This window comes from Scatophagus argus, chromosome 4 (genome assembly GCF_020382885.2).
Source record: "Scatophagus argus isolate fScaArg1 chromosome 4, fScaArg1.pri, whole genome shotgun sequence".
Lineage (NCBI taxonomy): Eukaryota > Metazoa > Chordata > Actinopteri > Scatophagidae > Scatophagus > Scatophagus argus.
The window spans coordinates 21,615,397-21,630,672 of NC_058496.1; the positions used below are offsets into that span (position 1 = coordinate 21,615,397).

Consider the following 15,276-nt stretch of genomic DNA (forward strand, 5'->3'; position numbering starts at 1 on the left):
GTCAACCACCCTATCAGCTTAAATGGATTTTAAATTAGCAGTGAGAGCATGGCTAACAACATATCTCAGCTGAAAGGAGCCCACTCTGCCAATAGAAAAGCATACATGTGGCATGTATAGATTTTGATGGAATCAAGATTGCTTTTACTGATGTCATTTATAGAGACCAGAATTCTTCCAAGCTTTTGAATCACGCCGATTCACATTTCAAGCAAATTCAATTTGAGGTCCAGATCAAAGATGTGCATGAGATTAATTTAGTGTCACGTAATATTAACTGGGAGACACATTCATAAGATGACAATCTGATTTAACCAACATCACTGTAAATCACATCAAATGTAATTATTATTCCTTTTCCACAAATGAATCATTGTGACTTTTATCCAACATGTGCATTCATAAAACCTCAAGGTGGTTCTTCCGAAAGGGAATTCATTACTGAACAAACCCTTGTCTTTTCTTACAAGAACCTCTCTTATTACAGTATATTCTGATGCAGATTACCATTCAGGCAATGTGGGCTTTAACTTGGTAGTCGATTCATGCTAAGTTCAGCTGTTTCTCCCTTCTGTCCGCTATTGCAGCCAGTTATTAAATGTCAGTGTCCTGATTACTGTTTCTGCCTTGAACAGTACACTATGGATATATGTGGAAAGCACAACCACAGTGTTTTGAATTCATAAGGCCGGTCTCATTTTATCACCAAGAGAGTAAAAGCTAATGAAATCATGCAAGAATTAAGTTGTTTAAGGGCTAAACTCTGGTTCTTGGCAGACGATAATGAGCATGGTACACGGAAACCCCCTCCCACCAACCTCCTGAGTCCATGTTGAGCTACTAACATCACTTTCATCATCCAGCCAGCCAGCGCCCGCCCCCCCCCCCCCCAAAAAAAGGTGGTGGGGTGGGGGGCACAACCAAGTCTTTCAAAGGACAAATACGGTGTGGGGGATTTTGGTGAGCCAGGGTGAACTTAACAAGCAGGGATCTTACAGATTTAAAGGTAGTGCGAAAAATTTATGGAGGCATGTTTGGACGGGGGCCACAGTGAACAGCTTGGCCAGCTGAGCAACATCACAGCGGGATGCCTAATAAGCTCTGTGCAATTTTTCACCCCATATTTTATCAATAAAAAAGCAGTTTAAACAGCCTCCCCCTGAACCGCAGCCGCTGCACTGCCTGCCATCTGGAGCTCTCTTTCATTTTATAATCCAACTGTCATTAAAATGCTTCTTGGCAGTTTACAGCTCGTTCCCCCTGTGCAGATGTGGAAGCGATCTTCAGACGGGGCCCTCTGATCAAAGTGTTTGCTGCTGTCAGACATAACACTTACCACCCTCAGGCTACCTACCAGTCCTATCTGGACTTAATGTCTCCCATTATTTATTTATTTATTTTCACATTTATCAGGTGCACCAATCCCAGCAGAGCATGTGTGAACTCCAGAATCTGGCAGCAGTTTCCCAGAGGTTACAGAAGCTGGCTCGGCACTAAGAGGCCACAGGTTACAAGTGCTATTAAGGTGCTGGTAAGCAAACCATGTGACCTCCGTAAACAAGCTGGTGGAAATTGCATTGGTTGAATGCAGATGGCTATAATGGCAGAGCAACAGGAATGTTAAGTCACTCATTCTGACCTCTACTGTGGTGCTATTGCGTGTGGTGGCTGGATGCAAATGGTCGGAAACGATTTTAAGATCTGAAACAATAACACTGATCGAGATCAGCTCAAGAGCAGTCATTCATTTTCAGTGCTTGGTCCATTAGTTTGAGAGGGAGGATATTTTACTCTTCATCTTACAACGAAGTCACCTACAGTGTATCATGAAATGGCTAATAGGAATGGGTGTATCTCGGTCCTGGAGCAGTGGAGCACAAACACAACAACACAGGACTGCATACAGAAGTAAGAATATCACTTAATAAGTAAGTATAGAATATCATTTAGCATGCCAAACGTAATGACAACAAATACCACTTATTTAAAAACTTTGTTGGCATTATCACTACTATAGGCCTCTAACAAGAGATTAATGTGAACTTTGTAACCTGATAACATGAACGTTTCTGGCAGCATAAACAGAGGTGATGGCACTAGGTCAACCCGTTGGCAGTGTCTCTGTATCATATCATGCTGCCATATTCACTGTGTGCACACGCATGACTAGCATGCTGCCCAGCAGCCTGCGGCCTCCTAACTGATGTGGCCTGGCGCGCATGGCGTTAATGCTCCAACCGGGTGTTGATTGAGCTCCCCTAAAGCCAATGACGCATGTTGCCTTTGTTTGGCAGCCCGCCCGGTGTAAGAACTGGGGCCATATTCCGCCTGTCAGTGCCATGTGTTCGCTCTCCTCAGAGCCCAGTGGCTGATGCCACTCAACCACCACTCCCCCACCACCCACCCCCTGGCATCTCTATGGGTACCTCAGGCCTAGCAGGTCTGCACTAATGAAGTCAAATTAATTTAATGGATGCCCATGCCGCCTGTGTCTGTGGTGCTTGGCAGGGGGACAGTTTTAATGCTGGTATGTGTCTGAGGCTCTAAACCTCAAACATGTCCAAGAGCTGCTGTACGTCGTCGTCAACAACTGACAAGCATATCTGCTTCAGTTGTGCTGATGTGCCCTGTCTGACTCTGAATTGATCTTCAATGCCCATAAAACACTTTAAAGGCAGTGAAAGTTCTACAGCTTCAGTCAAAGGCCAGGTGTGTCCACCAATTAAAGCTCTCTGAAAAGACAAAACAATTTGCAAATGAACATGAGTGACAGCCATCGTTAATGCCTGCTTCCTCCTTCCCCCGAGCCTAAATTCCCCCGTTAAGTTTTATGGAGCAACCTTTGGTACAATAATTATTTTTTTCCTGTAATCTTTCAAGCCATGTACCTTTTCCCTTGGCTGGTACAGATCAAAGCAGGCTGGTTTTGTGCATAAGGGAATGCAGAGGCTGGGCCTTAATTGAAGGCAGCTGGCCCCTGTGTGTGTGTTTGGGCCTGATCTCAGTGTGCTCTCCGGGGTTCTCAGCTTTCCACATCACATACACATTTGCCCACGGAAAGTTCCCTTCAGTGCCCAAGTGACTGCAGGCCTTGAGGTCTGGCAGTCGAAAGCCCATCCACAGGCATCTGAGTGTTTAGATTGACTTGGAGATGTTCAAGTGGTTAGCAGAAAAAAGATGGAATATGTTTCTCTCAGTGGGTGGGAGAGAGGCTCATACTCAGTGCTGCACTTCCTTTACTGTCCATCATCACCATTATGAGGGCTATAGATGATCCTTCCCGTAAAGTTGCAAGGTACTGAAACTTGGCTTCAGTAGGAAATAACTGGTATATGGAGACAGAAGACAGAGCTTCAAGAAATAACAATGGCGTATGACTTCAAGATTTCATGTGTGTTGATTTTCCTGGTGAAATTTCTACAAAAATTATGACCAGTGTACTACTTTGCTGACTGGCCTCCTTGTCAGAGAAGGCAATTGATGCTCTCTAAACATTCTTTTCACAGCCACAGTGGACCCATGTATTCCTGTATACCCATGTATGCCAAAGAGGAAGCAACGCTTCTTTCGGGAGACATTATCCGCGATGGTACTGATTCCTAATAACAACAGAGAATTCTATATTTATTCTTGATTGCATATGCCATTTGTTGTGGATGAAAAGCAAGTCATCCTGCATTAAGTCTTGAGCAGACAAGCCAAGGCTGGGACAGACATGAGTATTGTTGCGCCAGCTCTAAACGCGCATAAAGTCTGTGTTGCATTTCTAGCCAGAAGAAATGTGTAAGTAATTACAGCCCAACTATGTTTATTGAATAAAAATCCACTTAGACATTATGTTTATGCACAATCAGAAACACTCAAATCTTACATCCACGTACACAGAAACATTTGTGTCGTTTTTCTCTTTCCGCAGAACATCTGCACCCAATATGGAGTCAATTTTACTTTTATTACTCATGTGGAAAAATGTATATTGTGCTTGGATTGTTATTCAAACACAGACCACTTGAAAAACAATGTATTCTGTGCGATGCTGCTTTGGATCACAGAGGACACCCTGAACACAAGGTTAGTCAGTTTAGCTGCTTGTTTAACTTGGTGTCCCATCAATGCATTGAGATCAGTCCCTGGGCTATGTATTATTCTTTGCTTCACATTAACTGCTGTAAGAGTGCATCATTTAAAACATATCAGACATAATGTTTGATATTATACTTTGTGATTTAATTATTTTGAAAAGTAGATGAAGTCACGCAACTAATAAAAGCTGTGGCCATCTCAAGATCAAACAGTAATCTTATTCTGTTTTAACATCAACAAGTACTGATAAACTGCAAGAGAGACAGCACATGTGTAATTCCATTTGGATTACTAAAATATGCTGTTTGAAAATAATGCAGGGTACATGCAATTCTTTTCCACAGTACTAACAACGTTCTACAGATACATGCAGTACCACTTAGATGTAATGTGGCACCACAGGCGGTGTAATACTTCACACTTGTCTTGTTTGATATGGCATGCCATGCTTTCTCTATCACTGTATCATTGAACTGATGAGATCTCTACCAGAAAATTGTGCAATCGAGCGTTTCATCTGGCCATTGCTGAAGACTCTTCTATTACAGAAACGAGGCTCTCAGCAGCAAAAAACAGCATTTGAGGAAAACCACCTCTAAAAATGGATCTGGTCAAGGTGGAGGAAAAAACACCTAACAAAACCTGGTGTTCATCGAGGCAACAATAACTCCTTCAATAACAATGATCACAAGCTGTTGAGCACGGCTGAGTGGTGACCAGATTTTCTCAAAGAGTTAGCTGAGCACTGGTGTTTCAAAGACAGAGGGGCAGGGTGTGTGTTATGATTTTAACAGAACAAAGGGACGACTATTTGTTCTATTAACACGCTCTGCCAACACAAACAGCTTCACTGAGAGGAGGCTGTAAGTGAAAGAAGATTACAGACTTGATGCCATGTTATGTTTTCACACCTCCCTTGTTCTGAGTGGCTAGTGTGGTTTGCTTGTCACAGTCCTATTTTCATCTGCATTGCCAACATCACTGCTAACCTTTAAGAAAGAATCTGGACCAGGCTATTGGGTGCCACATCAATGACGCCACTGCCATGTTGACTGCCCCTGCATTGCTGTATGACATGCATTGCTAGTGACAAGCCGTCTTTGCTGATGTCAGTTGGCTATGTCTGCTGGCTGGCCCTGCAGAACCTTCAAGTTTTTCTCTGTCATCACGCCTCTTCTTCCCAACATGCACTGGGGCTGGGTTTCACCGCTGAGCGTACCCTTACACTCACTTCCCTCCAAGCTTGTACACAAGTGCATGTGCACACAGATGCCATCACATACTGCTAAGATTAAGGGTATTCTTCTTCACTTCAGAGACAAATCCAAATGTGCTCCCTGATCACCACATACTTGTGCACTAAATGCACACCAGATGTATTGCTTGACGACCACAAAATGAAAAAAAAAAACAAAACCCAAAAAACAAAAACAAAACTAAACTAAAAAATAAAATAAAATAAAAAATACATTAGCCTGGAGAGCACACAGGAATGTGTGTTGCAAACAGCTCAATAAAAATTAAAGAAATAAATGCTTCCAGGTTCAGGGTAATAGCTTGATGTGAGGAACATCATGAGATCTTTATTCATGGCCATTCTGCAAAGCTGGAAGTCATCATTATTTTCTTCTAAAAAGTTGATTATCCTCATTACCCTTAAACATACTGGAGGCCTTAAAAAACATTCAGTCCAAACATTATTGAAATTAGACAGGATGGCTAATCTTTCAAGTTGTATGATGCTTCTTCTTACTTTACCCACTTTTCTCTTTTGTTTTACTTTCATGCTCAGCCAGAAAATGAAAGCTGTAGTGTGAAAAAAAGGGAGAGAATGAGGGCGGGAGAAAGAAAGACAAAAGCAAGAAGGGAAAAATGACATCTCCATATTAAGGCTTGTGTTGTTGGTGTCAGGTCTAATTTCACAGTGCCTGTGGGGAGCTCAATGCAACCAGTCAGCTCTGGTCTCATCTCGTCTCCATTTTGAATCAGGGCCGGTGAATCCCAAGCTGAGGGGAAAGGAATATTACTGGCAAATTGGTTTTAGATTAAAGAAGGTGGCAAGGCATTCTGCTTTCTCAGCTCTTTCCCAGGTGCACTTAATCTAATTTCATTAAAGAGATGAGGACGGATGATCACTTGTGTCGAAACATTAAGCCAGTCCATTTTCCACGTCCATAAAAAAATGTTAAGGTTGTCAGCGGCCTGGTGGGTGGCCTGTTTGTTATTGAATATGATGACTCTTGGAGACCAATCTGGAACTTGCAAAGCGACGGGGGTTAGGGAGGGGTATGTAGGAGGGGAAACACAACTACATGAATATATATTACTACTGCTATTTTCCTTTTTCAAGATGGTGGCAAAGGGGAAAAGAGGGAAATACTGACAATGCTGGTAATGACATATAGAGAGTAGCTGGTAAATAAAAGAGAGAAAATACCAGTGAAGAAGGTTGGTGAAAGCAGTTGTGGTGTTAATGGATATGTTTGAAATCCCCACAGCATACTTGTTTTTTGGTGCACTGTTAACTTCACAGGGCGTGCCCAACCCCCCCACCCCCACAATACATCATCTGGGAGGATACCATTAGCTGACGAGCCATTACTGATAAGCTGGTAGGGACGCTCCAACGTGGTGATATGGTATTCATTCTGCACACAGCAGGAAAGATAAGGGGGTGGAGGAGGAATTAATGTGTCAATCAGAGCCTGTGCTCTGCCCTGGCAGATGAGTACACCGGAGCCATAAAAGAGCTCATAGACAGGATGTGGTAATGGTCCTTGGAGACTCCCCCGGAGACAGATACACTTTCTGCTGAGTGACTGTGCGGCAAATAGGACCAAATAGAATTAGCCGACCTGGGTGTCCTCCACTGTGGCTGTGGCGATGCAGCGGTGGCAGTGGTAACACACCTGACATGAGGCCACTGTGTTAAGGGCTGCAGAGAATATAAGCAGCTCATACTAACGTTCCACACACAGACAGACAGCCACTGTATTATTTGCACAGGAGAAAGAATACAAAGGAAATTGGAGTAGCCAGTGAGGAAGGCAAAGTGGGGCCTAATGGAGATAGGATGACGCTTCAGGTGAGTGCATGAACAAACCAAGAATGGATAAATCCCACTCTTTTTAAACCCCACTTTTTTTCTGCCTCTCCAGTGACAGTGTTGACTTGGAGTATCTCAGACATGTCAGAGATTGACAGGACTGACTGATAGATTACAGGTAGAGCAGGTTGAGAACTGTTTAAAAGGACTTTTTGAATAATATTTGGTGTTATGAACACGATTGTAAGTTAAGTTCATGTACGACAAAACAAGTTTTTTAAAAAAAAAAAGTTAAAATAAAAGTCACCAAATTGCTTATCCTAAAATCATTCAACCACATTTCACTATGTCAGAGCGGTAAATAAGTAAATACCCCACCAAGAAGAAACTATTGAACTACTGAAACATTTCTCACGATGTTAAATGAAGAAGCTGACCAAAATTAGAATTCAAAATGAGCCAAATAAAAATATGCAACTACAGGATGATAATAAAACACCAATTCACAGTTGTATCTAATACTGTCCTTGTGACGTCTTATCACCCTTACACGAGCACAGACATTCATTCAACACTTTTTTTTTTTGGTTGGAGCACTAAATAGCTAATGTGTTCAGGGGCACATTAGTACATTTTAATCAACTCAGTCACACATCAAGTGGCTCAAAGTATTTGGATCAAGAATTAAGAGTGACTGATGATCCTGGTCTCATAACATGTTCTAAACACAACTAAATACAAAGAGTCCCTGTAATGTCAATTGATTTACCCAACATGTGGTTTGTTCCTTCACAAGCATATTATTTAGCATGGCTACTTGCAAACACACTAAGTATTACTTTAATGATGGTAAAGATGGAACTTAATTCTCCTTAAGGAATCCTTAATTATTTGGAGTTTCCCCAGGGCTGCACACATAAGTCTGGTAATCCAAGGTCAAGGCTTTAATTTTTTTAAAAACAAACACTGAAAATTTGTCACTGTCAAATATCATGTAATCTCGAACATAACACCGCGGGTCTCCCAAGAAAAAATGCCAGTGGTTAAAACACAATACCCAGATTGTGATTGCTTGTTTCTTTAAGGCTGGGCCGATCTACAGAAAGATCCCTTTGCAGCAGTTTCAAGTCGAACTGGAGGTGACCTGGCAATCTTCGAAGAATTCAAGTCTGACAGGCACTGGAAACACATCACTGCATGATATCTCAAGCACTGCTTTGATACATGCCTCACAAAGTGCGGCAATCTAAACTGACTTTGCTGTGGCAGCAACTCGTCAGTTTTATTCAAATACAGTGTAACTGATTGCACCCTGGGGGCACACCTGGAAGCAATATTCTAATTAAGTTAATCTGTGAAATCCTGACAATGTGGGTGTTCAGGTGGCTGGTAATCTGATGTGAAAGGAGTCTTTGTTTTCATTGGAAAGATACGGGAGGAGCTGGCACCTGTTTCAGCAAAACGTTGCAGAAAATTATCGCTGTCGAGTTATCCTGAGTGCAGGCAATTACAAATGACAGTGTTTGTCTTTCTCCTCATGAAACTCAATTTTTACACCATCAATTTTTTCCTGCTTTTGCTGATGGCCTGTCAAAGTATTTTTTTCCCTGGTCTTCTTCTTTCGTCAGCAATTTGCTGTGGATGATTCGCAACTTTCATCAACTTGATTATGATAATATGTGTTTCTGAGGAAATGAAAAGGTCAGCACTGCTTTGGCCTTATCCAGTTGTTCGTTTCCTCTTGCACTCTCTGCAAATACATGTACACTAGACCTCACAACACTGAAACTTGTTTTGAAATATGCTGCTATTCATTTCCATTTCCTGTTGGTAACAAATGAAAGCTTTTCTTTCAAACAATGGAAACTATCAATACTCACCTTTGGGCCTCTATTAAATAATAAGCTTTCAAATAGGGTGCTCACATTGTTTGCAACTATGCTGACAAGTTGCTGTGTTGGGTGTGTTGCAGGTATTTAATGCTCTATTGAATGAAAAGTTTGAAATTTACTGCTTTGGTATTGACTTTCAGAACACAGTGTGGTTTTAAAAGGGTTAGAAAATGGGTCATTTTTTCTGTTCCAACATCTCTGTTCCATCACAGGTGACTGCTGATGCAAAGCTATTGTTAGCCAGCAGTGGTTTAGGGGGACTATCTAGGGATTTAATTCTTGTCTGTTGACACTTTGCACATAGAAAAACAAGTGATGTTTGAGTTCTGTTAAAGTCCTTTATTTGTTGCTTCTTAAGTTGCCCTTAAATAACTGGTTAAAGTTTTGAGTTGCTGTAGCTGTTCAGTGTACATACAGTCATGGAAAAAATCATGCTGTCACCTCTGCCCATTCCTGTTGCGAAAATTCAAACAAATTTTCTTTGTTTTTGGGCTCGTGGTTCTCCATTTTGAGTTTGATGATGTTCCACACGTTTTCAATTGGATTAAGATCTGGTGATTGAGCAGACCAAGGCATGATTCGAATGTTCTGGTTCTCCATGCAGGCTTTAACTGACCTTGCGTGTGGCAAGGGGCATTGTCTTGTTGGAAAATCAAAAGAGTTTATCAGCTGATGGAAGAAGGCTGTTTTCAAGAGTAGCCCTGTACGTGACCTGGTTCATTCGCACTATTGCATTTGCCCTGCTCCATCCATACTGAAACAAGCTCTAATCACCACTGATCCACCCCCATGTTTTACTGTAGGGGCAAGACAGTCTAGTTTGTAGGGTTCTCCAGGCTTCCTCCTAACCAGTAAGTGGGCTGGAGCGGGCATCAAATCAAAACTGGATTCATCACTGAAGAGAACCTTAGCCCAATCATCAACAGTCCAATCCTTGTGAACCCTAGCAAAGAGTAACCGGGCCTTCCTCTGCCTTTCGTTGACAAAAGGCCTATTCCGTGCTCTGTGTGACTTCAGACCAGCTTCAAGAAGTCAGTTTCGAACTGTCCTTGCTGAACAAGTCACATCTCTCGACATTGCCCACTCATTTTTAAGGTCCCTGGAGGTCTGATGATGATTCCTGACACAGGAACAGGTGAGTGCATGGTCCTCTTGTGGGGTAGAAAGAGGTTTCCTGCCTCGTCCAGCTAGCAATTTGGTAGTACCATGTTCGGCTTGCTTTTTCTCGGTGTAATGAATGGCTGTCTTGGAGATTTTCAGTTTTTTGGATACCTGTCTCATGCCAATTTCCAGCAGTGCCAAGATGGCTGCCTTTGTGGCTTCACATAATTCTTTTGTTTTGGCATTATGTGAGAGCTGACGACTTCTGAGTTGTGCGACTGCTTGAATGGAAGCAGGAAACCACTCTAGGCCTTTGCATGTGCAGTGCTGCTTATGACATGAAATGGCCTCTTATATACCCTGGGAATACAATTAATCTTAATAATGTCAAATAGGACATAAAGTATTATGGAATCAGCTGCATTTTTTGTCGTGTTCATTGCATTCTTCAGGTAATATACTTGTAGTGGTACCAGACATTAAATTGAACAAGTAATTGAAGAAAACAAGGGTGGTCTAATAATTTTTTCCATGACTGTAGAAGACTTAAATCTCTCCTTTAAGCAACAAGCTAACCATCTACCTCAAAACCAGGAATTATGAATTTAGAAATGAGTGAAGTGAAAATTAACAAGTGAAACCAAAGCAAAGGATCTAGGATCAATAGCCAAGATAACAGATTATGTGACTGCAGCCTTTTTTTTTACTAAGAATTATTCATTTATAATATTATCTTAAGTCCTATGGGACTCACATTCATCACTAAGAGATATCATGCTTAGATAATAATCAAACTCTGGAGTGTTTGGGGCCTTACTCAATTGGTAGTAAAGAGTAAAGAGCACTGATTTTCTAGTTCTCATCCAGATTTATCCTGCCAGTCCCGGGAATTGAACCAATGACCTTGTGGTTATACGCTTCCAGAAAACAAGCAATGCTATGTTTGATGGTAGACGTATGAGAAGGGAGAAGCTTTGGCTCTTGACAGCGTAATAACTTGTACAAAAGTCAACAATCAGACTGCTGGAAACTTGGCAGCAATCTTTCATAGTCCACCATATCTTGAGCTGTATACCAGTCGACCTGATCTGGCTGACACAAGTGGTGCCAAACGTCAAGAGCAGAGCTTATTCAACAGACTGAGGCTGACGCCAACAACATAGCAACACTGTTGAGTTTTTGCATAGTATTGCTTGTTTTTCTCTTCTCCCCTTCTTTAAGTAGTGTTGTTTACTGTCATAGAATCAAACTTTTATATTTTACATGTCAAATTTTGTGGCATGATATAGACCTTTTACAAGCCTCAAGGAACTGAAGGAGCAGGAGGGAAAACAAAACCCTGGAAAGGAAACACTCTGAGAGCTTCCCTCCTACTTTACTTGCCTCTCTACCCCCCACAGTGATGCCAGGGAGCTGTATGGAGACTGACAGGCCTGCTACGTCTCTCTGTCGTGTCAACTAGCTAGCGCCCTCGGTTCCTTTTCGCTTCAATGAAGAGATAAAAGCCCATTGACTTGCCAGGCTACAGTTAATGCAAATTGGGCCTGCTATCAATGTATTATTTATAGGGGGAGCTGCAGACATTTCCACAGAACTGGGAGCTAAGCTTACAGGAGATTAGACATGCTATCTCATTCATTTACCAGGGAGTAATTGCTAAACTGTGGAGGAATTAGAATGTGTGAGGTTCCCCAAAGGCATTTCATCTTGTAACCAGGTGGCTGCTATCAGACAACCAACTCCAAGACCGGCATAAACAAATCCACAGAAGTGAAACTGATAGACTACATCTGTCAAATTGTCAAACAGTTAAAACCTGATGATGTCACTGCAAAAGTATTTTTTTAAGCACACTGAGAAACTGACAACGATAGTTCGTTTTTCCTTTTCCACAATTTTGCATTGAGGCTATGGAGAAAAGTTAAGATTATGCTAAAGGCTTAATCAGTCACTGTTAGTAAAACTAATAAGAAACTGCCCATAAAGCTTGAAGAAAAAGAGATGCCTTGTGAAACACATTTCACATTGAGAATTAAATTAATGCATTTCTGCGACTGGAACATAATCATCATTCTAAAACTCTCAAATGTTACGTTACAGACACAGAGGCCCAAAGTGGAGCTATGATATGTTATCGCGTATATTTGAGAAACATGCAGACAGAGGTGATATGTGCCATGTGATAAGATTAAATACAAACACACAAAATTATTGTATGTAGACTAGAAGGCATATTTAAGAAACATTCAGACACAGTGCTCCACATAGCATAAATGCCGTATATTTTTACACTACAAAACAGAAGACTCTTCTTGCTATTTAAAATGCAAGTGATCAAGAGTGGTAGGATGAGCAGAGTGTCTTTTCCCCTTTGTATTTTTATGTTTTGCTAACAACACTCTATGACTGTCTCCCTCTTTTAGTTGAGAGCTTAAATTTGTTATTCACAACTCTGCCACTTCACGTGGTGGGTGAATAAACACAGGAAAAGCAGTCTTACCTTGTCGTCAATGTCACTCTCGCTGTCACACTGTAACAGAAAAGACACATGAAATATAAGGAATTATTCATTTGGCTCCCCCCAGTTGCCCATAATCAGTGCAGATGTTATTTTTGTGTGTAACTTCTCATTCACTGACAGCTTTCAGTGCAAATGGTAAAGGATGAAGCGGGAAAGGAGAATGTGGTAAGCTAAGAGTTTTTCATGTTTCAAAAGCCATTCCATTCTGGTGTTTCTGTTTCAAATTCAATGCTGTAAATTTACAAAAGATAGAAAAATGAATAATACTATACACTGGATTCTATGATAAAGAGCCTGTTCAATGACTGCATTCAGCTGCAGCTTGTCATTTAGTCTTTTAAGAGTACTTTAAAATTGGACGATAGTATCTCAAGGACAGAAAGAGCTTAGGCTCCCTGAATACTCAAACACAGTGCCTATTAAATGTGGTATTTCAAATCCACCTTGTGACAAACCAGTCTTTAATTTGTATGTCAGACTTCTACAGCGATAAAGGAACTTAATAACAAGAGAGGTTGTACTCTCAAATATGCCTTGCCTAGCATGGCCAAAGGCCAAATCAACCTCTGTTCAGTCAAGAAGTGAAATGGGTTTTTCCTTCAACATTTCAAATTACGTTAAAATATGAAATGAACAGACTGAAATATCTGGAGAAGAGGTGCAATCTTTAAAAAAGGAAAGAAAATAGGGAGAAGTCAGACCTTGTATCTGACAAACAGAGGGTCAAAGCCTTTCATTCTCGATGTTCACAGGCACAAAACCCTTTTCAACAAATAATAAAAAAAGGATTAAACTCTGACTAATACAGCAATATTTATTCATCTTCAGTCAAAAGAATGCGTGAAGTTAGTTAGAAGTCAGTAACCCTGGCTTACACTAGATTTTTTCCGAATACTTTGTTCAGTGCATATAACAGAAATCCCATCCTGTCAGTTGAAATCATATAACAAGTTTTTTATGGTAAACATTCCTTAACTTAAATCCAACCCACAAGATCCTTCTGGGTCTCACATTCAGTTGTTGCTAAACACTAAACACTTCTGGCTGGTATCTCTCTCCCACAGGGCAATAGAGAGTGAAGTTGTGGAAACAGGAGTGGTCGAGCTGCAGGCCAGTCCCGCTGGACCTCACAGCAGGATACGTGAGGGGCAGAGCAATTCAAGCGGAGAGTCGCATAAAGAGAGAAGAGGGCCCCCAGTGAAAAACTGCCATCAATCTGTCAATTAAGTTCCTGTGGCAACATATTTAAGTGGACCCTCTTTATTTTGTTTGACTCCCTTTCAGAGCTGGGCACAATGAGGAGGGAGCTGGGTCAATGGAGGCACAGCAGCCCTTTGTTGAGAGTGCGGTGGGTCCAAATGTATAATTAAGTAACGAGAGTAATCAGTGCAAGGGCTCAGTGGCCAAGATCTCTCAGGAGACGAGGGTCGGGGGGCTTCCATGCCCCGTGATTCATCCTACTCAGACAAGAAATCCAGCAGGAGTCCTCGCAGGAAGAAGCTCAAAGAGAAAAACATTGTGGTTCAACCTTAGGAGGGTTATTGTTTTATCTGCATCTTTATCTACACAATAAAACTCTAAGAAACCCCCAAGCTTGTACTGTTCAGGCTGAAGCATTCTTACACAAGATAGAGAACCAGTTCATAGACCTGTTCCAGGACAAGTACAGTAAAAGGATAAGTTCAACATGAGGCTTTCTATTTGCTTAAGTTATTACAGTTTCTCATTCCAAAGAGGTGAGCATCAAGAAATTAAGTATGAAAGCAAAGAAAGGGGGTCTCGCTGTGCTCTGAAAAATGTCTGTATGACTATGCAGAATGACAACTGTATTGTTAATTGTGTAAAGCATAATTATTTATACTATATTAGTTTGTCTTTGTGCACAGTAATAAGAAAGAATGCTTGGTCCAGATGAGGTAATGACTACTAGTAATAAAGTGAAAAAATAAAGCATTAACTTGTCAGTACACACCCACATGTACTTGGAATGGAAATTAGACATACTGGCCCTATTTCTATGCAACATGTTGTCTTTTCTCTTGGGGAATGTTTGCAAAACCTAATTTCTGGGTTTTTGCTTGTCAAAAAAACCTTCATTATAGAATGCAGGGCATTAGGAAGAGAAAGTGGCTTAGGCTTCTTGTCAATCAATTCCCCATTCAGATGAAGTATTCTAGACAAATTAATTGTGAGACATTTCTGCTAGGGCCACATCAAACCTGTAATCACTGCCCATTTGTTGCCTCACCACTGTGGCATTTTATCTAAAAGGAAACACATTTAAAACTATGTTTCTCTCCATCTCGATCCATCTATGCATGACAAACAGAAAAAAAGGGAAAACTGATCCCTTCTCCAAATTCGCCGTTCCCCCTGGAAAATGGTGTAAATGTATTCTTAGCATGCAGCTGAACAGATGACTTCCATCTCACAGCAGTTCTGAGTTCCTCTCTATTACTGGGGACGAGTTTAAACCCTAGGTGATGGAGATGAACAACTGGCTCGGTCTATTCCCTGGGTGCATGCTTGGCCTTGTTGTTGCAGCAGTAGCCATGACACTAGAGATGAGGCCTCATGAGGATGTAGCTGGCGAGGAGGAAAAATAATATCAAAAGAGCACAGCATGGTGCTTA

The 15,276-nt window shown here is 41.3% G+C and overlaps 1 protein-coding gene across 9 annotated transcripts in view; it reads right to left on the reverse strand.

Annotated features, from left to right (window-relative positions):
• fbrsl1 (fibrosin-like 1) overlaps window positions 1-15,276 on the reverse strand; it is a 264,778-nt gene that overhangs the window by 74,312 nt on the left and 175,190 nt on the right. For all 9 annotated transcript variants that reach the window (XM_046385770.1, XM_046385769.1, XM_046385771.1 and 6 more), the window contains one exon: window positions 12,623-12,652. In XM_046385770.1, the coding sequence (XP_046241726.1) occupies window positions 12,623-12,652 (30 nt within the window). The remainder of the gene's footprint in view (window positions 1-12,622; window positions 12,653-15,276) is intronic.